At 35.1% G+C, this 25,591-nt stretch overlaps 1 protein-coding gene across 1 annotated transcript in view; it reads right to left on the bottom strand.

Moving 5' to 3' along the window:
- Nucleotides 1–258: 258 nt before the first annotated feature.
- Nucleotides 259–25,591, bottom strand: part of LOC136851085 (uncharacterized) — a 46,796-nt gene continuing 21,463 nt past the window's right edge. Inside the window, exons 2-3 of the mRNA XM_067125056.1 lie at nucleotides 2,144–2,286; nucleotides 259–1,050 (exon numbers count right to left, since the gene is read on the bottom strand). Coding sequence (XP_066981157.1) covers nucleotides 259–1,050; nucleotides 2,144–2,286 — 935 coding nt within the window. The remainder of the gene's footprint in view (nucleotides 1,051–2,143; nucleotides 2,287–25,591) is intronic.

A 25,591-nucleotide genomic window follows, 5' to 3' on the forward strand; every position in this document is an offset into this window, starting at 1 on the left:
CTTTGTGCAGCCAGAATTACAACCTCACATAAAGAGGACGGATACTCAATCAACTAACAAAAGGCACAAAAACACCCGTATTGCTTTCGACAGCTGTAAAACATTTGTGACGCAAACACTTGCTCATTACGCGCGGGCATAAATTCAGGCGAACGTAACAATCTGCATGGCCGGCGTCGTAACCTTATATCATGAAGATGGAAAGCTCCATAAATTGACGAGAGGCAAGACTCAGGCCTGTGCCAATGGGCAGAGGAGCTATTGTGGGGGGGAGAGTGGTGGGTGCTGTGGGTAGGATTTAGGATGCGGGTGGGGGACTAGAGAGTGGGGATTGTGAGGGCTGTGGGGCGGTGGGCTGTAGGGGTGGGGGCAGTGAGTGGGATTGTGGATAGGGGTAGAGGACTGTGGGGCGGGAGCTGTGAGGGTGGGGCGGTAGGGGTGGGGACTGTGGGGTGGGGGTTGTGGGGTGGGGACTGTGGGGGTAGGGAGGCTGTTGGGGTGGGGAACTGTGGGAGTGGGGACTGTGAGGGTGGAGGCTGTGGGGATAGGGACTGTGAGGGTGGGGTTGTAGGGGATAGGGACTTTGGGGGTGGGGACTGTGGGGTGAAGGATTGTGGGGGTGAAGACTGTGGGAGTGGAAGCTGTGGGGTGGGGTTGTAGGGGTGGGGAAAGTGGGGGTGGGGGCTGTGGGTGGGATTCAGAACAGGGGCAGGGAACTGTTGGGTGGGGAATCTGTGGGGGTGGGGGCTGTTGAGGTGGGGGCTGTGGGAGTGGAGGCTGTGGCAATAGGGGATGGGGAACTGAGGGGTTGGAACTATGGGGGTGGGGGTGTGGGAAGGAGCTGGCTATTGAGGCTGTGGTGGTGGGGGCTGTGGGGTGGGAAACTGGGCTGTGGGGTTTGTGGGGGTGGGGCTGTGGTGGGATCCAGTACGAGGGGTGAGGGGGAGGGAAGATGTAACAAGAGGCGCCAGGTGGGTGGAAAAACTTGCTGATGTATTGGGCAAATGAACCCGAGTTCAATTTGGCTCTTCCCCCAAAAATAATTAATTGCTGTTCGCCACAGAGAAGGGAAAAATGGATGCAATTTACAGATCGCCCTTGATAAAGTTAATGAAGCTGTTAATCGGAAATTAGTGATAATATTGGTTTCAATATTTGTTTAGCCCTACTTCCGTATTCGAAAGGTCATGCAGAAGAGAGAGAGAGAGAGAGAGAGAGAGAGAGAGAGAGAGAGAGAAGTTTTTTCTCGCATTCAATTTGAAATCATACAGAAAAATAGATGTGATTTTCCTTAGTGTATGAAAATGTATTGCAGAACTCTGGTATACATTATTATTATTATTATTATTTATTATTATTATTATTATTATTATTATTATATTATATTATTATTATTATTATTATTATTATTATTATTAAAAGTGATAGTTTTTAACTAAAATAAAATGAACAGGACCTACAGATCCATTTTTCAAAGGTAGAAAAGTTATGAGAATCAGAAAAACAGAAATTGGAAGATAATCCCAAAATTTGGCAATACATAGAAAGAACACATTAAGAGTAAGTCACAGATTTCAGGTAAAATATCAAGATATAAGTGAGGCTTTACCTTAGTGACTAATCAATATAAAAAATTGCGATCTTGATCAAAATTCTTCACGAAGCTAGAAATTAAATCTACGCCTACGCCCTCACTCTGTAAATGCGTGTTTTTCATGTATGTCAATAATAATAATAAAGAAGTATATAAAATAGTATTCATAATTTTAATGGCCATATACATGGAATATACAAAGTAGAGACAATAACATAATAATACATTGAGAATAGATAAAAAATGATTCGGAAATATCCACAAAAACATAAAAATAGTATAATAATAATGGTAAAAAATAGATTGAGAATAGTAGTAAAAGCATAAAAATCATTTCCATTGCATTCAATTAACTCAGGAATAGAAGATTTGAGGAGCTATATTGTTAAAATTGCTCACTGGAGTTCAAGACTTGTTTTTCCAAGTAATCCCTTTCCTTTTACGCACTTGGGGAAACTTGTTCACAAAACCAGTAATTAAACCTACGCTCATCCTCAGTAAATCGTATTTTTCATATACGCCAATAAAAGACCAATTTCCTCTACAAACGTCTCCGCGGAGAGGAAGATTGGAGGAGCTGTATATTTTAAAATTGCTCACTGGAGTTGAAGAATCTTTTCCAAGTAATCCTTTTACTTTCTTCTTCTCCTTCTTCTTCTTCCCAAGAATTTTCGGCCGGGTTGTGTTGTTGACTGTGGGTAAACAGTCTGAAGAAAAACAACCAGCCTGAAGTCATTTGCTAAAGTCGAAAGCTGTGTCAGCATGTTGCAATAAGTCTTGTCTCAATGACTGTTGCCAGAGGGGCCTGTGCTTTTTTCATGGTGTTATGCAACATGGCAATTATTTTTGCACATGATTACGAAATGTTTGGACTTGGGGGGTGATATGAGAATTTTTTTTACAGTTTTGAAATTCTTATTTCATCATCTCTCTCTCTCTCTCTCTCTCTCTCTCTCTCTCTCTCTCTCTCTCTCTCTTTTATTTCTTAAGTTCAACTGTAATCTTTTCACTGCATATATGAATGTGTGTGTGTGTGTGTGTGTGTGTGTGTGTGTGTGTGTGTGTGTGAGAGAGAGAGAGAGAGAGAGAGAGAGAGAGAGAGAGAGAGAGAGAGAGAGAGAGAGAGAGAGAGAAGAGGAAACAAGAAACTTTCTTAGGCATTATAACATTACTGACACATTAAAAAATAGGAGCAAAAGAAAGCAAAAGAAATAATACAGATGAGAAGAGAGAGAGAGAGAGAGAGAGAGAGAGAGAGAAACAAAATACAAAACCCAAACCTCTATAACGAAAATATCCCCAAAAACCTGAACTGATATAGAACACTCACACAACCAGCGAGAAAAACAAATGATTTATTCATCCTTCTGAACGACTCTTATTCAGAGCCTGTCATTCACATCCCGGGTGATTGTCAAGGCTCCTAATTAAGGCCAAAGCCTTAGGGATATAGAATTTAGGCCAAAGGCCAAGCACTGGGACCTATGAGGGTCCATCATCGCTGAAATGGAAATGGGCAGTAAAAGGTTTGAAAGGTGTAACAGGAGGAAAACCTCAAAGCAGTTGCACTATGAATCAATTGTTAGGAGAGGGTGGAGAGTAAGATGGACGAAAGAGAACATGAAAGGAGTTACAGTAAAAGGAACGAAAGGGGTTGCAGCTAGGGGCCGATGGCACGCTGCAAAGATCCTTAAGCAATGCCTACAGTGCACCGCATGAGGTGTACTGACGGCACTGACCCCCTACGGGGAAAGCCTTAGGGAAAGGACTCTTTTAATATGAATGTTTTGGTGGGTTGGAGGAAGCTGTCAATACGGAAAGAGATATTGACTGAGTTGAGGCTTCGTGCTGAGAGAGAGAGAGAGAGAGAGAGAGAGAGAGAGAGAGAGAGAGAGAGAGAGAGAGAGAGAGAGAGAGAGAGTTGACGCTCGCCTAGCTATTCCTCTGGGAAATTAGCGATGTGCGGGTATTATAAACCACATTTGCCCAACCCTTGCATAAATTATGTGGGTTTGGGAGTAATTGTGCCACCCTTTCTTCAAATAGTATCTCTGTGTTCGAGTTTCCTTCGTTCATAATCTATACATTCACCAACATAAAATTCGTAAAATGGCGATTTAGTGTTAAATAAACCATGACCAAATTGTCATAGCCACAATACCCTATTAACCTCTCGAATTCTTCGCGCTTTTCGGATACGCTTGTCACTACAAAGACTTAAGATCCAAGTGTAAGAAATATGAAGAACCCGGGTCCCATAATCAGAACGAGGTCATCGACCTGACAGGACCTCGTTCTGATTACGGGACCCAAGGTTAGTTTCCCGCAATCTTCATATTTCTTGCAACTAGGATCTTAAGGCTTTTTTAGTGACAAGCGTATCCAAAAAGCGCGAAGAATTCGAGAAGTCAAGAGGGCATTGTGGCTATTACAATTACATATGTATCTGGTAAAAAGTGACCAGTAGATTCCACATATATGACCAAATTATTCATCAGATGAAAAACGATAAATAAAACACTACAAAAACCCTCTTCAGACTACAAAACATTTTTGTCCAGACGGAAAAATGCCTCGCAGTTCCTGCCTACATCTAACAAATACACTTCGAGTGGTTATTTACTGCCAAAGCCCCGAAAAGATTGGGCCTTTGTGCTGACGCAAAGCCACAGCGGACCTGAATGGTTGGCCCGCGGGCAAGTTTACGCCTAAAGTCGATGAGATCAGTGATTCTTATCTCCTCTCACACGAACGTTCCCAACAGATCCCATAAGGCGGAGGTACTTCTTGAGAGAGAGAGAGAGAGAGAGAGAGAGAGAGAGAGAGAGAGAGAGAGACTCTCTAAACAGATCCCATAAGGCGGAGGTACTTCTTGAGAGAGAGAGAGAGAGAGAGAGAGAGAGAGAGAGAGAGAGAGAGAGAGAGAGAGAGAGAGAGAGCAACCATAGAGAAAATTTTCCTTTTTCTTTTCTTTTCTTTGAGAGAGAGAGAGAGAGAGAGAGAGAGAGAGAGAGAGAGAGAGAGAGAGAGAGAGAGAGAGAGAGAGTAGGATAAAAGTAACCGTAGAGAGAATATTACTTTTTCTTTTCGGGAGAGAGAGAGAGAGAGAGAGAGAGAGAGAGAGAGAAATAGTAACTGGAGAGAAAAGTTTTCCCTTGTTCTTTTCGCTGTTCCCATTAGCTGCTTCCATTACTCCAGCTACTTCAAAATGTTTATGTGAATGTAACGACCGCAAGTGTTCCCTGCAACTGACTATCCTGAGTAAGAACTGTAATTCATACACACGCTCGCAGACTTTATATACATATATATATACATATGTATACATATATGTATAAATATATACATACTGTATATATATATATATATATATATATATATATATATATATATATATATATATATATATATATATATATATATATATAAGTACACACATATATATAATGCCTTCCGTTTTATAGTAAAAAAAAAAGACTGGGAATTAACTGCAACAAAATAACCGAAATAAATATAATAAAAAAAAGCTCGTCAATTAATTCTATTACGAAATAAATTACGAATTACCCAAATTCACCAAAGCGAAGCAATTTAATTAGCATATGGTTATCCACAGACAGGCTCGTTCATATTAAATGGGTTTTAAATTCACTCTCCAGTGAACTAATTAATTATTCATTCTTCTCTCTCTCTCTCTCATTAATCTCTGTTGTCCTAAATAGTCAATTAAGTATACCCATCCTTCATTGATTTATCAGCTACTCTCTCTCTCTCTCTCTCTGCTCACTAAATAGTTTTACCTTTTTATCATGTGTGTAATTCTTCATTACATTTGTTTTTCCCGAAATTCACTTCTCTGGTTTCCGATTCAAGTCACACTTCAAATCTTTCTTATTATTTATTATTATTATTATTATTATTATTATTATTATTATTATTATTATTTTTCTTTCTTTTTTTAGATATTTGACGACAAGCGGAAAATACAAAGAGATTTTCGCTGTTCGATGCTTAATAAATCTTGCTCCAATCATAAGCTAAAATGGATGCCATCTCTTCCAACACTTGGTAGATATGATAATCATTTGTCTAGGTAGAATTTAAATATCAACACTTGTTCTTTCTCCTTTATCTTTATTTTTATTTCGTTAATGTAAGTTCTAACTTTTTCTGTTGCCTTTCTTGTCTCATCGTGGCCCATTATCCATGATACCCACTTCACAGGATCTTCAGCGTCTTGCAAAATTCTGGGAATTCTATCACATAATCTGAGCAGTTACGAACCGTTAGCCATTTTTCCTTCTTATTGTCTGCCTTTTCTTGTTTCATTGTGACCCATTATCCCTAATACCAGATTCATAAGGCCTGTTACAGTTTGTGTGATTCTGGCAAATCCAATACGTAATTTAAACATCCCAGAAACACCAGTCTTTTTTTATTTTTTAGTTTCTGTAAAGGAAGATTATTGTGCCGGCTTTTTCTGTCCGTCCGCACTTTTTCTGTCCGCCCTCAGATCTTAGAAACTACTGAGGCTAGAGGGCTGTAAATTGGTATGTTGATCATCCACCCTTCAATCATCAAACATACCAAATTGCAGCCCTCTAGCCTCAGAAGTTTTCATTTTATTTAAGGTTAAAGTTAGCATGATCGTGCGTCTGGCACGCCTATAGGTGCCAACAACACATGCCACCACCGGGCCGTGGCTGAAAGTTTCATGGGCCGCGGGTGAAAGTTTCATGGGCTGCGGCTGGGAGTTTCATGGGCCGTGGCTGAGAGTTTCATACAACATTATATATATATGTATAAAAAATATATACAGTATATATGTACATGTATATATACTTTATATATATATGTACATGTGTATACATAATCAGTACAGCACACACATATATATATATATATATATATATATATATATATATATAAATATATATATATATATATATATATATATATATATATATATATATATATATATATATATATATATATATATATATATATATATATATATATATATAGTGCTGTACTGGATGTATATACACACACACACATATATATATATATATATATACATATATATATATATATATATATATATATATATATATATATATATATATATACAGAAAACTCGATTGAGCCGAAGAAACTACAGCGCATTTTTACTTGTTTTATGTTGCATATGAGCTCGCGTCTATATTTGTACTTGCATGAGAGCAACTTTCCCCAAATTTGCAGAGTTGCGAAGCCTTCAATATCGGAATTGCAGAGACCCCAGCACCCGACGGTCTTCCCTGAATCGCTGTAGAAGACCGATAACTGGGAGACCAATAGCTATCAATCAACGGTAAGTTCTGCTTCTGGAGATCCGGGTTTTGCAATGTTTATCATTTCATCTCTAACGATCTGGATGAAAGATGAGATATGCAATAACTTACGGAGAATAATACACACGTTATATATATATGTACATTTGTGTGTGTGTGTGTGTAAATATATATATTATATATATATATATATATATATATATATATATATATATATATATATGTATTTACAAACGTTATATTTTTATATCATATATATATATATATATATATATATATATATATATATATATATATATATATATATATATATATATATAAACTAATAGGTACATAACTCCATGTACCTCATATTTTAAAAATAATGAACAGATATTCAAAAACCTATTTTTTTTTTTTTTTACCACATCAGCCAAAACATACTGGAAAAAGCATTACCAACATTATATCCCACATCGCTTTCATTTTCCAGCCCGGGAAAGATTAGCGAGAACTCGCGAAAATTTATATCCCGCCAACTTGAGCGTAAACGCGCTTCTTATGACACCGCCAGTAGTTTATGATTCCGCCTTTATAAATTCGCCCGGGGAATAAAACATTTATTTTCGCGAATGTAAGTTACGGGTTCAAGGTTATTATCTGTTTTGGGGCGATAAAAGAGAGGAACGGCCGTCATTACTTAGCGCTCCGGGTCTCCTTTGAAGGCGAATCAAAATAATCGGATACGGGTTTTAAATCGGAGAAAGGCAGTCAGCAAATGTATTTGTAATGACGTCTGTAATTCACTGACTTTTTTTCAGTGTTTTTCTTATAGGGTCTGATGGATAAATGTTTGAATGAATGTTTTATGGGTATTGAATATCTAATATCGCCTTTATTGAGATATTAAGGATATTTATCACTGGAAAGTCTCTCGAGAGTTGCGGTCAACTTAAGGATTTTAGAATGAAGTTTGCTCTTCACTGAGTTTTTTTTCCAGTGTTTTTCTTATAAAGTCTGTTTAAGAGACGTTTGAAACGAACGTTAAAATGAACGTTAGAATGAACGTTTAAATGAACGTTTTATCAGTATTAAAATGAAGTCTGCTTTTCATGGAGTTTTTTTTTTTGTCATTTTTCTTATAAAGTCTGTTTAAGAGACGTTTAAACGAACGTTAAAATGAACGTTAGAATGAACGTTTAAATGAACGTTTTATCAGTATTAAAATGAAGTCTGCTCTTCACTGAGTTTTTTTTCCAGTGTTTTTCTTATAAAGTCTGTTTAGAGACGTTTAAATGAACGTTAGAATGAACGTTAGAAGGAACGTTTAAATGAACGTTTTACCACCATTAAATACCGAATATCGTCTTTCTTTATGATTTGTGATAAAAATGACTCACGTAGCATAACCATTTAGCCATAATTACCAAAATTAAGTTTAATAAGACCGTTGCTTGTATGCTCTTAATAGTATAAAAACTACACATACAAATAAATGACTTTACGATAATTGCCAGTGTGAATTTGCTATAAAAGCATGCTCTTAATATTTATTGAAAGCATTCATATAACTTATTAATATTACCATAATTACCAACACGTACTTACGGCAAAAGTTATTCGGGTAGAGTAATCACTTAGCCAAAGTCAATAATATGAATTTGTTATTGCTAGACACCCATTTCACATTACGCTGTGATCAATGTCCTCTCGCATACAGGACGAATATTCCCAAATATTTCTTCAAATAATGTTATTCCCATCGTCAATCCTGGCCATTCCTGACAGCCCCGAAATATTCGGCAAATGCAATAAACATCCTCTAGTCCCCCAAGACATGCGTATGCAGAGATTTGCGAATTTCTTCCAATACCACGCGAGTATTCCGCTTCATAATTCGTATATTTGATGTATGATTAATGGCTGTTATTTAGTACGACGTGCTGTTTTTAATACAGAGATATAATGGAAAGCCGGCTGCAATGTATCGTCGTTACGAAATTCAAATAAAATATAACAAGGTGGATTTTTTTAGTTGAATTATATTCAAATGTGGAAAGCCATGCCTTCATATCGCACGTAAGTAATGGATACAATCCGATATGCACTTATAAAGTGCATATATTCTTATTGAAGAGTTTTGAAGTATACGTTTTTGTAAACAAATACAAAATATGTTAGCTGTCTGTCTATATATGTATATATATGTATATATATATATATATACACACACACATATATATATATATATATATATATATATATATATATATATATATATATCACACATAACCACAGGTGAAAAATAAGAGACTGGGTGTAGGTCCTACCAGTTTCTCAAAACAAAAAGTACTAAGGCGGCTCTTTCTCAAAACAAAAAGTACCAAGGCCGCTCTTTCTCAAAGGAAAAAAGTACTAAGGCCGCTGTTTCCCAAAAGAAAAAGCACTAAGGCGCTATTTCTCAAAACAAAAAGCACTAAGGCGCTATTTCTCAAAACAAAAAATACTAAGGCCGCCGTTTCTCAAAACAAAAAGTACTAAGGCCGCTCCTTCTCAAAACAAAAAGGACTAAGGCTGCTCTTTCTTAAAGCAAAAAGTACTAAGGCCGCTGTTTCCCAAAACAAAAAGTACTAAGGCGCTATTTCTCAAAACAAAAAATACTAAGGCGCTCCTTCTCAAAACAAAAAGTACTAAGGCTGGCTCTTTCTCAAAACAAAAGTATTAAGGCCGCTCTTTCTCAAAGGAAAAAAAAAAAAAGCACTATTTCTCAAAACAAAAAATACTAAGGCTGCCGTTTTCCAAAACGTACTCCTTCTCAAAACAAAAAGGACTAAGGCTGCTCTTTCATAAAGCAAAAAGTACTAAGGCCGCTGTTTCCCAAAACAAAAAGTACTAAGGCGCTATTTCTCAAAACAAAAAAATACTAAGGCCGCTCCTTCTCAAAACAAAAAGTACTAAGGCCGCTCTTTCTCAAAAAAAAAGTACTAAGGCCGGTGTTTTCCCAAAACAAGCAAGGACTCAAAACAAAAATACTAAGGCCACTGTTTCTCAAAACAAAAAATACTCAAAACAAAAGGACTAAGGCTGCTCTTTCTTAAAGCAAAAAGTACTCAAAACAAAAAAGTATTTCTCAAAACAAAAAAAATACTAAGGCCGCTCCTTCTCAAAACAAAAAGTACTAAGGCCGCTCCTTCTCAAAACAAAAAGGACTAAGGCCACTGTTTCTTAAAACAAAAAATACTAAAGCCACTCTATCTCAAAACAAAAAGTACTGAGGCCGCTCCTTCTCAAAACAAAAAGTACCAAGGCGGCTCTTTCTCAAAACAAAAAGTATTAAGGCAGCCCTTTCTCAAAACAAAACCTTTCTGGGCTTAGCAAAGGACGTCCGGCGGAAGTAAATCCTCTTTTGCAAAAGAGCTCCGACAAAACTTGGGAAGAGCAAGTCTTCCCAGCTCGGACTTTCAAGTGTAATTTACTGCTCATGTAGGTTCTTGCAAAATGCTTCCCCCTCATATTTTTGAGTCACTAATGGCTGGACAATGAGGCAAAGAAATATTGCAGAGTCTTTCTACACAGGCACACACAAATATTCGACATACACAGCCACACACAATCACACACATATACAGTGTATAAATATATACACATACATTTATATATATATGTATATATATATATAACAAAAACTGTCGACAGGAATATTGCAATAACAATATTGCTAAAGCATTTAAACCCCATGGAAAGTCTCGCATATCAAATATCAGTAATACAGTATCTGTTTCCAATTTGAACAAAGCATTGAAAACAGCTGAATTGGGCAACGTTCAAATACGAAAAACTCGTTCCCCGAAGCTTTGGAAACTCAAATACCATATTTTCAATTATTTATATATCATAATTTCTGCACGCAGGACTGTCTGATATCCTTGATGCATCCTACATTTTTCCGGGTTTATAATCCTTCCCTTTAACTTAACTTGAGATCAGACAAATCCTACACTACTCAATCTTTTATTATCCATCCTACTTCCGGGGTTTATAATCCTTCCCTTTTCCTACTTATGAGATCAATCAAATCCTACATCACTCTCTTTTATCACGTATCCTACTTCCGGTTTTATGTTCCTTCCTTTTCCCTACACTTCCGGTTTTATGATCATTCCCTTTTCCTACTTACGAGATCAATCAAATCCTACACCACTCTCTCTTTTATCATGTATCCTACTTTTCCTACTTACGAAATCAATAAAATCCTACACCAATCTCTCTTTTATCCTGTATCCCACTTCCGGGTTTGTAATCCTTCCCTTTTCCTACTTACGAGACCAATCAAATCCTACAACACTCTCGCATCCTTCTATCACGAAATCAATAAAATCCTACACCAACTTTTTTCCTACTTCTGCGTTGATAATCCTTCCTTTCCTACTTACGAGAAATCAACTCTCTTTTAAAATCCTACCTACTTACGAAATCAATAAAATCTCTCTCTTTTATCCTGTATCCCACTTCTGCGTTTATAATCCTTCCCTTTTCCTACCTACGAGATCAATCAATTCCTGCGCATCTTCCTTTATACACCTTCTCGCAATTTCATCAGATTTCAGTCGAAGCCTGATGCCCCGTCTCAGGAGAATGTCTCCCGATATCCGAGCCATCAATTAGGCCGAGAGACAACGCATTATCGGATGATCAGGGTTTGCCGCCTGATTGCAATGTTGCCAGGCGGAGGTTGCAGAGCAGTGTTGCCAGAGGTGTGACACTCATTCCGTGCTTAAAATCACGAATGCTATTTGTTTGTGTAGGTGAACGTACAATGATGATTATGTGTATAAGTTTTTCCGTTTGATGTGGATTGAAATTATGTTTATCTTCTGACAAATACTGATTTTTTTAGTCTCTTTTAAATATGCATGTATGCATATATATGTGTATGTATATTTATATATATATAATATATAATATATAATATATATATATATATATATATATATATATATATATATATATATATGTTGTGCATACAAACATTCATACATATATGCTGTATATATACATACATACATATATATATATATATATATATATATATATATATATATATATATATATATATATATATATATATATATGTATATATATATATATATATATATATATATATATATATATATATATATATATATATATATATATATATTCACATAGTTGGTAAATAAAAAAATTGAACAGCGTTTGTCAGATTACACAAATTTCAATCCATGAGAAACCATGAGTGTGTGTGTGTGTATGTGTGTTTGTGAGAAAGAGAGAGAGAGAGAGAGAGAGAGAGAGAGAGAGAGAGAGAGAGAGAGAGAAATATTTGCTTAATAACTCAACCTTAACCACTAGCAAATTCATACATCACAAAATAACAAGCAAATATCTTGATGAGCGGGAACAAACTATTCATCACACCAACCCCAGAAATATTTCCAAGCCAACGATTAACCCTGTCAATATGGACAGAAGGCCATTTTTCATCCAGATGTGAAACGGTTTATTTAAAGAGAGGTTTATTCCAAAATGAACTGCATCCATTTGATTTCAATCTAAAAACCTGGGCTATTTTTAACTTCACTCATCACGGAAAACAATTGTCTACAGGGTTACGCAAAAAAGCTGGTATACAGAGCTTTTGTATCTGTGGCTTGTTAGGTGAAAAGGGTTTGTTGATTTTCTAGGAAATGACTCCTCTTTGCAAATCCTCTCTCTCTCTCTCTCTCTCTGCAAATCCTCTCTCTCTCTCTCTCTCTTTCTCTCATAATCTTTCTCTAAAAGTTCTCTCTCTCTCTCTCTCTCTCTCTCTCTCTCTCTCTCTCTCTCTCTCTTTAATTCTAATAATGAAGGTAATTTTTGGGGATTGTGAAGACTATAATTTCATTATTATTATTATTATTATTATTATTTTCTGGTATTACTAACTATTGTGAGTTGACATGAATTTTATAGAGCATGAAATACATATTCTAAAAGAAATTCAAGGTCTTCTGAGAGAGAGAGAGAGAGAGAGAGAGAGAGAGAGAGAGAGAGAGAGATAGAGAGAGAGAGAGAGAGATTTCATTTCATCCTCTTAAAGTAATTTTTGCAATAACTGCAATGTACAACAATCTAATAAATCTTGTTGATTCCCCAGTGGAAATAGGACAAAAACCTTTCTTTCTAACTGTCCGATATTGGCGATAATTGTAAATTGAATTTATTCCTGTCGTTTACAAGAGATAGCATTTATTGTATTGACGTGGCACAGAAAGGTCGAAAGTAATCGCTAGAGTGTCAATTGAAAAAGAAAATTATAAGCTGAATTTTTGTGTGTAATTTGTAAGGGTTAAATTTGATCATTTATATGGATTATTTATGTTTTCTATACACTACCCCTTGTATGATGATACTGTCCAAAGTGCTTTTTAATAACATGCAATTTTTTAGATTTATGCAGTTTTGCTTGAGAAATACTTCTGAATATAAGTTTCTAAGTTCCCATCATGTTGAAACAAACAGATTTTCTAAAAATAAATATATGAATATGGATCCACTTATTGAAAAAAAAAAATCAGAACTTACATATATATACAGACATAGATAAACAAACACAAACCTACACACACACACATAATATTGTTTTCAAGGTTCAATTTCCACTTCAGAGAGAATCAGCGGCTATGCTGTTATTATAGCCTATGACCAGTAATCTTTCTTTATGTCAATATTTACTGCTTTTTACTTTTTTATGTAGATATTCACTGCTTTTTACTTCTTTTTATGAATCATCTTATTTAGAAATTACAGCGGTCTTATTTCAATGATTTTTTATCCTTTATTCTCCTATTCTCTTGACATGTGCCAGCCACCCCTCCTCTCTTGTGACCAATTTTGTCCCTTGCGTTGATCTTTTGTATACAACTGCATCAAATCTATTCCATTTTTGTCATTATAAGCACTAATATTTAGTAAACACGTTTTATTTCTTCAAGAATATTATTAAGGAAAAATTTCTTCAACGAAGATGTTTGGCCTCAGCCTTCCTTTATTGCATTCAACCAACGAAATCTTGCAACATGCTTGTCCTCACAGCTTCTGCAAAATTGAGGCTGTACCAACATTCCAAACTCTCTCTCTCTCTCTCTCTCTCTCTCTCTCTCACTGCGGGTTCTTACAAGACACCCCTGCACTTACTGGCCAGTTCCTCCCAACCTAATTAGTTCGTCTCCTTTGAATTCTTAACATGTTATTCCAAGCCATTTTTTTTCTGTTTTTTTTTTTTTTTTATCCAGTGGCTTCTGAAATTCTCTTCGTATACTTTTATGCTTTGAGCACCAGAAGGTTTGCTTGTGGGAAATGGCTCAATATACGCTTATGATTCAGGTAAATTTTTATCTAGTTTATTAATCTGTCAATTTATCTTTTCCTTTTTAATAAGTGATCTCTTCTTCCTGTATTTCCCGTTACCTTCTGTAACTTCTTCCTAATGAACACCATATTCTTTGGGAGCTTGAATTTCAAGTCAATTGCCCCTGTGGGGGTCTTGTTCCATAAGAATAGGGTTCATATTCTGAATAATAATAATAATAATAATAATAATAATAATAATAATAATAATAATAATAATAATAATAAAATCTGTTTTATAATTTTATATCTAAAATTTTATAATTTTATATCTTTGTGCATTTGCATACGTCCCAGAAGCTTCCATTTTTTATCTCCAAGAATGTGCTTCATTGAAAGACAAACAGAGAGAAGTCGGGGATATCTATAAAGTAACTTTGATCATTTCGCGCTAATAAAACCAGTGGGAGTGAGATAATGATGCTCCGAATTGCACAAGTTAAAGCAACACCGAAGGGAGAGGGGGAGAGTTTTTCTCCCTGAGGGCTCAGAAGTTGACGCAGTTTAACATTTTCTCTGTGGAAACGACTGAGGGACCACTGCTAGCTTTCTCTGCTGTCAGAGAACTTAACCAAGATCTTGACGTCCTGCATAAGAAATTTATATATATTTATATATATAATTTATATAATGTAAGTACGTTTATATATACACAAATGTAAATATTATATATATATATTTATATTTATATACATAAATATATAATATATATATTATATATATATATATGTATAACATATATATCTATATATGTATATATTAATATAAAACATATATATCTATATGTGTATATGTATCTGACACACACACACACACACACACACACACACACACACACACACATATATATATATATATATATATATATATATATATATATATATATATATATATATATATATATATATATATACACCCAATTCTCCTACAATGGGATTATGACACAAAAACGAAAATTGCATAGGCTCTGTAAGAAGGGAATCCTCTACATCCTCTTGGTATTGTGGATATAATTACGTAGGGTGCGAAATAGGATGGACAGTGGGAAAGGATATGTGTAGGAGGGGGAAAGGAGAGCCTACGAGAGACATCAGGATTAGGTATAAGGCGGAGGGGAGAAGGGAAGAGGAGACGAAAGTATGAGGCTGAGATAAAAAGATTATCCCTTGATGCTACAGGGCGAGAGCCGTGGAGACAAATTGGTTCGGATAATTCTTTTACGAATGCTGTTCCATTTCTTTTCTCCTATTTATTCTTGGAGAGAGAGAGAGAGAGAGAGAGAGAGAGAGAGAGAGAGAGAGAGAGAGAGAGAGAGAGAGAGGATCTATATAATATAAAATCTGTATTAAGTTCTTTTTCCAAATTAGTAATGGGAATTACTTTTGCCAGGTCTTTCATGATTTTTACATACGTATAATAAAACCAAATTTGTTTTTCCTCAAAATTAGTAATGGGAACGTTTTCATTTTTGCCAGATCTTTCGAGATGAGAGAGAGAGAGAGAGAGAGAGAGAGAGAGAGAGAGAGAGAGAGAGAGAGAGAGAGAGAGAGAGAGATTTTTACATACGTATATTAAAACCTGTACCAATTTGTTTTTCCTCAAAATTAGTAATGGGAAAGTTTTCACACTTTTGCCAGATCTTTCGGGTAACTACGTAGGCAATGACGTATCTTAGAGGAACCTGCTCGTTACGGCAATTCACCTGCTGACGCAGTAAGGAGGTAGACAAAGCTCCGCCCACATGGGGGATTTGGGGGAAGTGAGCAGACCTTCTCTTTCTCTTGGCCTTGCGCTAATGCAGTTCCCTATCTGACCGAGTAAAGCATTACGAACTGAGTACCCTTATGTCGGCTCCTCTTTAACTACAAATTTTCTTTTATTTTTTCTGCTTCTACTTTCATATTCTTCTTGAAATATCAACTTTGAGGTAGAAATATACAATTAAACAACTGGTTTCGTGTTAGTTTTCATCGAAGTTAGCAATGGTATTTACTTAAGGCAAGATTATGTCTTAAAGATATCTTCGTGAGAGGGTCTTCCATCCTATTTTCATTTGCAAGAAGAAGAAGAAGAAGAACACCAACCAAAACAAACCGTTCGACCTGACCTGCTGTAAGAGAGGGAATGCTCTAAGTCCCGTCTGCAGCACCAAAGTCATTCGAAATGTCTGATGGCCGACTGCTCGTGAGATTTGTGTTAAGATTCATGTTAATTAAGCCATCCTCTCGAGTTTATGTCGAGTCTGTGTGACCTCCCGTAAATGGCTTGAGAGAGAGAGAGAGAGAGAGAGAGAGAGAGAGAGAGAGAGAGAGAGAGAGAGAGAGAGAGAGAGAGAGTCCTTCCCGGGAATTTTATTCTCGAAGCGTAATTAAGGGATTAATTGCTGCTCTGGCGTTCCTGACATCGGTCGAGTGCTTGGGAAAAATTCATTGAAGTGCCTTAAATACTAGGGGAGAAAAATACCGGTTTTGAAATAAGAGGAAATAATTATTAGGGCTAGAGAGAAAACCTGACTTAATATGGTCTCGCAGGAGATAACTTGCTCTCAAAATTGACAAAGAAACGATTCTGCGCTTTTGCCAGACCTTTCATTCATTCATGAGAGAGAGAGAGAGAGAGAGAGAGAGAGAGAGAGAGAGAGAGAGAGAGAGAGAGAGAGAGAGAGAGAGAGAGAGCATTTTACACCTACATTCGACGCAAGAACAAACGCCGTCCTACCAGGAAATCAGCTTTCATCTTGAGACAGAGGATAAAATTACTCGCAAATGGCTCTGTTGAAACTTACAGACCTTTGCAAATGATATCGGATTAAGTATTTCACAGGAGTAAAAATATGAAATGCACGTTTCAGGTCTCACGAAAGCTGATAACGAAATTGTTAGTGGAAGGGGTTCAAGTTGTGCCTTGCCATTCAACTTTCCTGTCAGACAAATGTGGAATGAACTCCCTGAAGATAATGTGCAACAGGAAAGTCAAAAGTTCAAGCAAAGATGCAACGCATTATTATCCTACAGCAATACGACTTGTATTTTAATAATTTACTTACATTTTTATCTATTTATTTAACAATTTGCTAATTAATTTTTCCTTTTCTAACAACTGATGGTCTATACATTTGGCCTCAAAACTAAACTTAGCGAGTTATTGTGACGTAATTCTACTGGTCATTCCAGTCTATTGAGTTATGAGAATTTCTGTGGACCTGTAGTTGAAAATCAGAAGCAAAAATTAAGAACAAGAATTTAGAGTAAAATGAAATTCAGAGGAATACAGTAACAAACATACAAGTGAATGATAATGAAAAACGTAGAAAACCAAAATAAATAAACGGAGCAGTTTCATTCTCCTTTTTTTGGTCTTAATTGCTTTCTTTTGTGTCCTCCTGCCAAGCTATAACTCGTATCAGTACTGCCAGCCAGCAGCACGGGTTCATCCTCTCTCTCTCTTTTTATTAGTTTTCTGGAAAGAAATGATTGTGCCGGCTTTGTCTGTCCGTCCGCACTTTTTCTGTCCACCCTCAGATCTTAAAAACTACTGACGCTAGAGGGCTGCAAATTGATATGTTGATCATCCACCCTCCAATCATCAAACATTCCAAACTGCAGCCCTCTAGCCTCAGTAGTTTTTATTTAATTTAAGGTTAAAGTTAGCCATAATCGTGCGTCTGGCAACGATATAATCCAAGCCACCACCGGGCCGTGCTTAAAGTTTCATAGGCCTCGGCTCATACAGCCTTATACCGAGACCACCGAAAGATAGATCTGTTTTCTGTGGCCTTGATCATACGATGTACAGAAAACTCGACTGCTCCGAGGCAGCTTCGACGCATTTTTTACTTGTTTTTACGAGAAATAACTTTTCCTCCGAAACTCATCCGGTCGTTATTTTATACGATGACCGGAATCCTGTGGATCCAAGAGCAAACTATTTTCTCCTTTATGCCTCTCGAAAGGCAAAAGTTACCAGTCACTCGGCCATTATTTTCTCTCGTCTCTTAATGGTTTCCCCAAGGATCGTTAACGATCTGGTCGTGGGTCTTCTGAGAAGCTAGGAATCACATCGCTAGATTTGTTCTGTTTTTTTGTTTTTAACGACTCAGATTCAGTCTAAAAAGGGACACTTATTATTATTATTATTATCTCTGTTTTTTCAGTTTTTAATGACTCAAATTCAGTCTAAAAAAGGACACTTATTATCATTATTATTATTATTATTATTATTATTATTATTATTATTATTATTATTATTATTATTATTATTATTATTATTATTATTATTTCTGTTTTTTCAGTTTTAATAACTCAAATTCAGTCTAAAAAGGGACACACTATTATTATTATTATTATTATCTCTGTTTTTCAGTGTTTAATGACTCAAATTCAGTCTAAAAAAGGACACTTATTATTATTATTATTATTATTATTATTATTATTATTATTATTATTATTATTATTATTATCCCTGTTTTTTCAGTTTTTAATGACTCAAATTCAGTCTAAAAAAGGACACTTATTATTATTATATTATTACTGAAACGAGACAACCCCGTAACAAGGCTATAATATCGAGAATATTATTATTATTATTATTATTATTATTATTATTATTATTATTATTATTATTATTATTATTATTATATTTCTTTTTCAGCTTTTAATGACTCAAATTCTGTCTAAAAAAGGACACTCATCATTATTATAGTTATTATTGTTATCATCATTATTATTATTATTTTACAAATAATGCGATTTATTGATATACTTGTGGCTTTTTATTAGAAAAACATTATTATTATTATTATCTATGGAGAAACCCCTTCTCTCTCTTTTTCTCTCTTACTTTTCACTCAGATATGGTTGCTTACCTATGGTATAACACTCATCTCTCTCTCTCTCTCTCTCTCTCTCTCTCTCTCTCTCTCTCTTCATAGATGATTGCTTACCTTTGGAATAACCCCTTCCTCCTCTCTCTCTCTCTCTCTCTCTCTCTCTCTCTCTCTCTCTCTCTCTCCCTCTCTCTCTCTCAACTGCTGGAAATCCTTTTCCGAATTTCTCGAATGGATTTTGACTTGTTCGTTATCTCTCGTCCTCACAACTAATGCCGCAAGTGTCACAGCCATGAAATGTAGTGGTTCCTTCTTTTGTCTCTTTTGGGAATTGCAGAAGAAAGAAAGGAAAGAAGAATGGAAGATAAGAAGAAAACTTAAAAAAAAAAATAATCCATTTTGACACAGGATGAAATTTCTTGTTATAACTGTCCTGGAAATATTATTGGATTTGCTTGAGGTTTATGAATAATGAATAATAATAATGAATAATTTTAATAATCTGCGTTAGCTGAATTTTCATAATGTAGAAATTAATATATTCATCTACACTGAAATTCCTGTATTTGGGGGTAGAGGTTGGAACACGCGTGTTATAATTACTTACATTAAATCTATTTATTTGTTAATTTGTTATGTTTTTTATTTAATAATATTTAATTTTTTCTTTCTGTATCGCCTACTCTGAATAATAATAATAATAATAATAATAACAATAATAATAATAATAATAATAATAATAATAATAATAATAATAATAATAATAATATTTCAACTACAGGGGATATAGAGAGTATGCTGCAATTAAATACGTATCCGGTGAAAAGTGACCACTAGGTTATTCTATTATATACATATATATATTATATAAACATATATATATTATATATATAATATATATATAATATATATATATATATATATATATATATATATATAAATATATATATATATATATATATATATATATATATATATATATATACATATATATACATACATATATATATATATATATATATATATATATATATATATATATTTAAAATACATACATACATACATACATATATATATATATACCAAATATATATATATAATATATATTCCCTTCCAAACCATCTGTATGATTTAAAATACATTCGAAGAACCAAATACTGAATAATCTCTTCCCTTCCAAACCACCTGTTGCTTAATATTGTCTTCATCACACCAGTAATTAAATCAGCTCACCACACAAAAGAACCTTGTTTTTTTTTTTTTTTAACTAAAATTCCGAAATCACAGCGCAAAGAATTCATCTTCATAAGCGGGAAGGTGATGTCAGGGAAATAATACCTTAATTAAAATTTTAGCGACGAAATCTCGGGCAGCATTTTCCCGAGATGCAACCCAGTACCGGGACCTTTCCCTGAAAGAAGAGGGGACGCCATATCTTAAAACTAACCATAGAATTTTCTTGAAAATAATCTCATTATGTTTCTCACACCCAAATTATTATTGAGGTATTTAACCTAAAACCTAAAATATATATATATATATATATATATATATATATATATATATATATATATATATATATATATATATATATATATATATATATATATATATATATATATATATATATATATATATATATATATATATATATATATATATATATATATTAATGGCTATTTGTTTTACGCTTTACAGGCGATGCAGAACATTCCCTAAGTTTGAGGACACTGCAGTATGAATATTTGCAGGATAAAATAAATAAATAAATAAATAAATAAATAAACTTCATACAACTGGCATTGCAATGCAAGTGGCTACACTACCCAATTGCATCTATCACCGCAGCCAATAGTATCGCAGCTGGGGAGGATTACAATTGCTTTCGCGCTTTCTCGAGTACCTGTAAATTAACCATTAAGACGTGAACCGTTTCCCAAGGATCTCTCTCTCTCTCTCTCTCTCTCTCTCTCTCTCTCTCTCTCTCTCTCTCTCTCTCTCCGTACAGCAAATTAGTTTTTAACTGAATGAATAGAGTAACGTAATAGGAGAATTATGTTACATACGTGAACTCTTTCCTAAGGATCTCTCTCTCTCTCTCTCTCTCTCTCTCTCTCTCTCTCTCTCTCTCTCTCTCTCTCTCTCTTCCGTATTCTCTTCTCTTTATAGTAAATAAGTTTTTAAGTGAATGAATAGGGATACACAATAGGAAAATTAATTTCCATACGTGAACCCTTTCCAAGGACTTCTCTCTCTCTCTCTCTCTCTCTCTCTCTCTCTCTCTTTCTCTCTCTCTAGTAAATATGTTTTAACTGAATAAAAGAGGATACACAATAGGAAAATTAATTTCCATCTAAACCCTTTCCAAGGACTTCTCTCTCTCTCTCTCTCTCTCTCTCTCTCTCTCTCTCTCTCTCTCTCTCTAGTAAATATGTTTTTAACTGAATAAAGAGGGATACACAATAGGAAAATTAATTTCCATACGTAAACCCTTTCCAAGGACTTCTCTCTCTCTCTCTCTCTCTCTCTCTCTCTCTCTCTCTCTCTCTCTCTCTCTCTCTCTCTCTCTAGTAAATATGTTTTTAATTGAATAAATACAGATACTTAACAGGAAAATTAAGTTCCATACCTGAACTCTTCCCTAAGGACTTTCTCTCTCTCTCTCTCTCTCTCTCTCTCTCCCTCTCCCTCTCTCTCTCTCTCTCTCTAGTAAATATGTTTTTCACTGAACATATACAGATACTTAACAGGAAAATTAAGTTTCATACAAGGGGAAGTTTTAGTCACATTAATAGCACTTTTGTAAATCCCGGACCTGTCTGTACAAAATTTCACAGTCTTACAGTACATTGCCAACACTTCGACAATTAGTGTCATATATATCGAATAATCATTAACACCCGCTCTGTCGAACGTGATACACTCTTCGCCGCATTTAGTATATAAAATTGGATTTACAATCTACACCTGAATGGCAGAAATAATGGAGCCATTTCCATACAGACGTGTTTCCTCTCGCCCCCTGTGGATTGGGGTCAATTAGCACGAAGCCCTGATATGTAAATTTAGATTTTGCGGTCTTTGAACGCGGACGGATTTGATGTAGCATTAATGAATTGGCTTTGGGAGGGTACAGACACACACACACACACACACACAACTCACACACCCGCACATACACAAAAAAACAATAATATAAAAACACACTGTTACATACATATTGAAAAAGGCCTGTTTCTAGTGTTATTTCTTAAATTAAAGTTAAAAAAGTAAAGTTTAGTGCAAAGTTTCTTCATCGTGCAAGTACATACATCTTTCGGTGGTCTTGGTATAATGCTGTATAATCGAGGAAACCTTTGACTGATCTATTTACATCTATCTTAGTCATACATTTCCTAAGTAAACATAAAATAATTATTGATCACACCTTACGTAAATTTCACTTAATAATCCCTCGACAGACAGTAAACACCAGGAAAGCCTTCCTTAAACGACCAGACGAGTAAAAGACAAAATGTAACACAATAATAATAATAATAATAATAATAATAATAATAATAATAATAATAATAATTTTTAATATTATATTAATAATTATAATAATATTATTATTATTATTATTATTATTATTATTATTATTATTTGGTGTTCTTTTCCTGAAAATACTTTCCACCTCGTTCTTTAATAATAATAATAATAATAATAATAATAATAATAATAATAATAATAATAATAATAATAATAATTATTATTATTATTATTATTATTATTATTATTATTTTAAGAACGAGGTGGAAAGTGTTTTCAGGGAAAAAACACCAAAATTATTGGGTATAAACGAAGATAGATAATAATTCCTTGAAAACAATACAATTTTATTTTTATATCTTTCAATTTGACATATAAGCGAAAAATGTAGCTACTTTTGTCTGTCATCTTAGCATACACGAAAAGACAAACTTAAATGTATATTTCACATCCTACATCTTTGTGATAAAACTTAGAACAGAAATTAGTATTTACACACAAAGAGGCATTTTTCTAATTACTAATAAATTACACTCCCGTGAGAGAGAGAGAGAGAGAGAGAGAGAGAGAGAGAGAGAGAGAGAGAGAGAGAGAGAGAGAGAGAGAGAGAGGCAGGCAGACGACATTACCAATAAATTCCACTCATGTGTGTATGAGACAGACAGAGAGAGAGATAAAAAAATTTAAGAGAATAAAATAAACAAAAATTATTATTTACATACGAAAAGGGAATTCTGGGTATTTCCACACACATCTAATGGACTAAGGTGAACATAGCTTTCAAGAAAAATGGCCACATGCATCAAGGGAGGAAAAGAACAAAGATTTTCTCAGCATTTTCTCTCCATTCTGGTGCTCTTCCAGATGCAATAAAGTGTTCCCGGGGAGAAATATGGCCTTCCACAAAAGTTTCTTCATTTGCAAACTGGAAGCAAGATTTGAGAAGGAATTATGCCAGGGTTACATCTCTGTTTCTCGGGGAAGAAGTTTTTTAATCCTCTCTTCTTCTTTTATCTGATTGTGAAGCTCCTTAGGAGAGAGAGAGAGAGAGAGAGAGAGAGAGAGAGAGAGAGAGAGAGAGAGAGAGACGACATTACTAACAAACTCCACTCCCGTGAGAGAGAGAGAGAGAAAGAGAAGCAGAAGAAATCACTAAAAGATTCTGCGAGAGAGAGAGAGAGAGAGAGAGAGAGAGAGAGAGAGAGAGAGAGAATGGCAGACGACATTACTAATAAATTCCACTCCTGTGAGAGAGAGAGAGAGAGAGAATCATTTGAAATTGCTCACAACTTCAACGCTAATGAGGAAACTTTGGTAATGATATGAGCGATCACTGTCTGAACTCCTTTGTGAATATAATTTACAAAGAAGATACTGCAAAGTGGATTAATCTGCCTGTATCCATATCCCACGTTGAGTGATCAGCCACGTTCATCCTGTTAACGTGAATGAGACAGAACGGATACACGATAATTCAAACTCTGCATCGCTCGATTCAAACACAAAGGGGAACATTAGCGCATGAAAACTCGATGTTAAATGATCACGAAAGATTCGCTCTCGCGCAGAAATTGTTCGCTAAATTTAATGTTCAATAATTCAGATTAAATTGTCTGCACAAGGCAATATCATTTACCGTAATTCAACTGCTGAATAACATCATTCAAATGGTCGATTTTGTAATAATCACAAAGGGGTTGATTTCACAAAAGATCGCTGGCTATATATTTCATGTAATCTAATATTCAGATACAATATTCCATTTCTAGTTTTACTAGTTATTGCTTAAACACTGACTGGCCTTAAAGCATAAGTATATATGAAGAGGTCTGAACAAGGTTTGGTGAAAAGCAGAATTTATGAGCACTTATTAAGATAGGAGGGAATTGTGAATGTTTAAAGGGTTGAACACAATCACGTTTTAGTTTTCTGTAAAAGAAAACTATTGTTGTTTTGTCTGGCACTTTTTCTGTCACTTTTTCATTCGCCCTCAGATCTTAAAAACTACTGAGGCTAGGGCTGCATATTGCTATGTTGATCATCACCCTCCAATCATCAAACATAGCAAATTGCAGCCCTCTAGCCTCAGTATTTTTATTTTATTTGAGGTTAAAGTTAAACATAATCATTCTTTTGGCAACGATACAGGATAGGCCACCACCGAGCTGTGGTTAAAGTTTCATGGACCGCGGCTCATATCACATTATACCGAGACCACCGAAAGATAGATGTGTTTTCGGTGACCTTGATTATACCCTGTACCGGCTGTACAGAAACCTCGATTGCGCCGAAGAAACTTCGGCTCAGTTTTTACTTGTTATTATCATTTCCGGTCAAAAACGGAGTAATGTGTTTAATTTTGCTGATGAACTGAATTAGATATTACAAATGCGAAAGAGGCTTTGGCTGTCTGTCTGTACGAATATAAAATTATTCTTTTGCGAACAGAATTTTACCCAATTTTAAAAAAAAATTTTTCCGAGTACTTGAATAATCTCACTGTCTGTCCGCCCCCCCTCCCTCTCTCTCTCTCTCTCTCTCTCTCTCTCTCTCTCTCTCTCTCTCTCTCTCTCTCTCTCTTCCATAGTTAGTGTTTGCCTTGTTTAGATTTGATATAAACTAAACTTCACGAATATGAAAATATTCTTTCGTAAAGACTCTGAGGGTTTCGTCCAATTGTATATTTAAATTTTCCTGAGCATTTATATAATTCTCTCTCTCTCTCTCTCTCTCTCTCTCTCTCTCTCTCTCTCTCTCTCTCTCTCTCTCTCTCTCTCTCTCTCAGTAACTTAGCTGATTGCACCATTTGCTATGTCAACACGCAGATTCCCCGACGTCGAATTCGAAGCGGGAGTTATCCCACTTTCATGTTTACTAAATAACGAAAAATCAGACAACTAGGAA

The sequence above is a fragment of the Macrobrachium rosenbergii genome, chromosome 23, assembly GCF_040412425.1.
Source record: "Macrobrachium rosenbergii isolate ZJJX-2024 chromosome 23, ASM4041242v1, whole genome shotgun sequence".
In the NCBI taxonomy this organism is placed as follows: Eukaryota; Metazoa; Arthropoda; class Malacostraca; order Decapoda; family Palaemonidae; genus Macrobrachium; species Macrobrachium rosenbergii.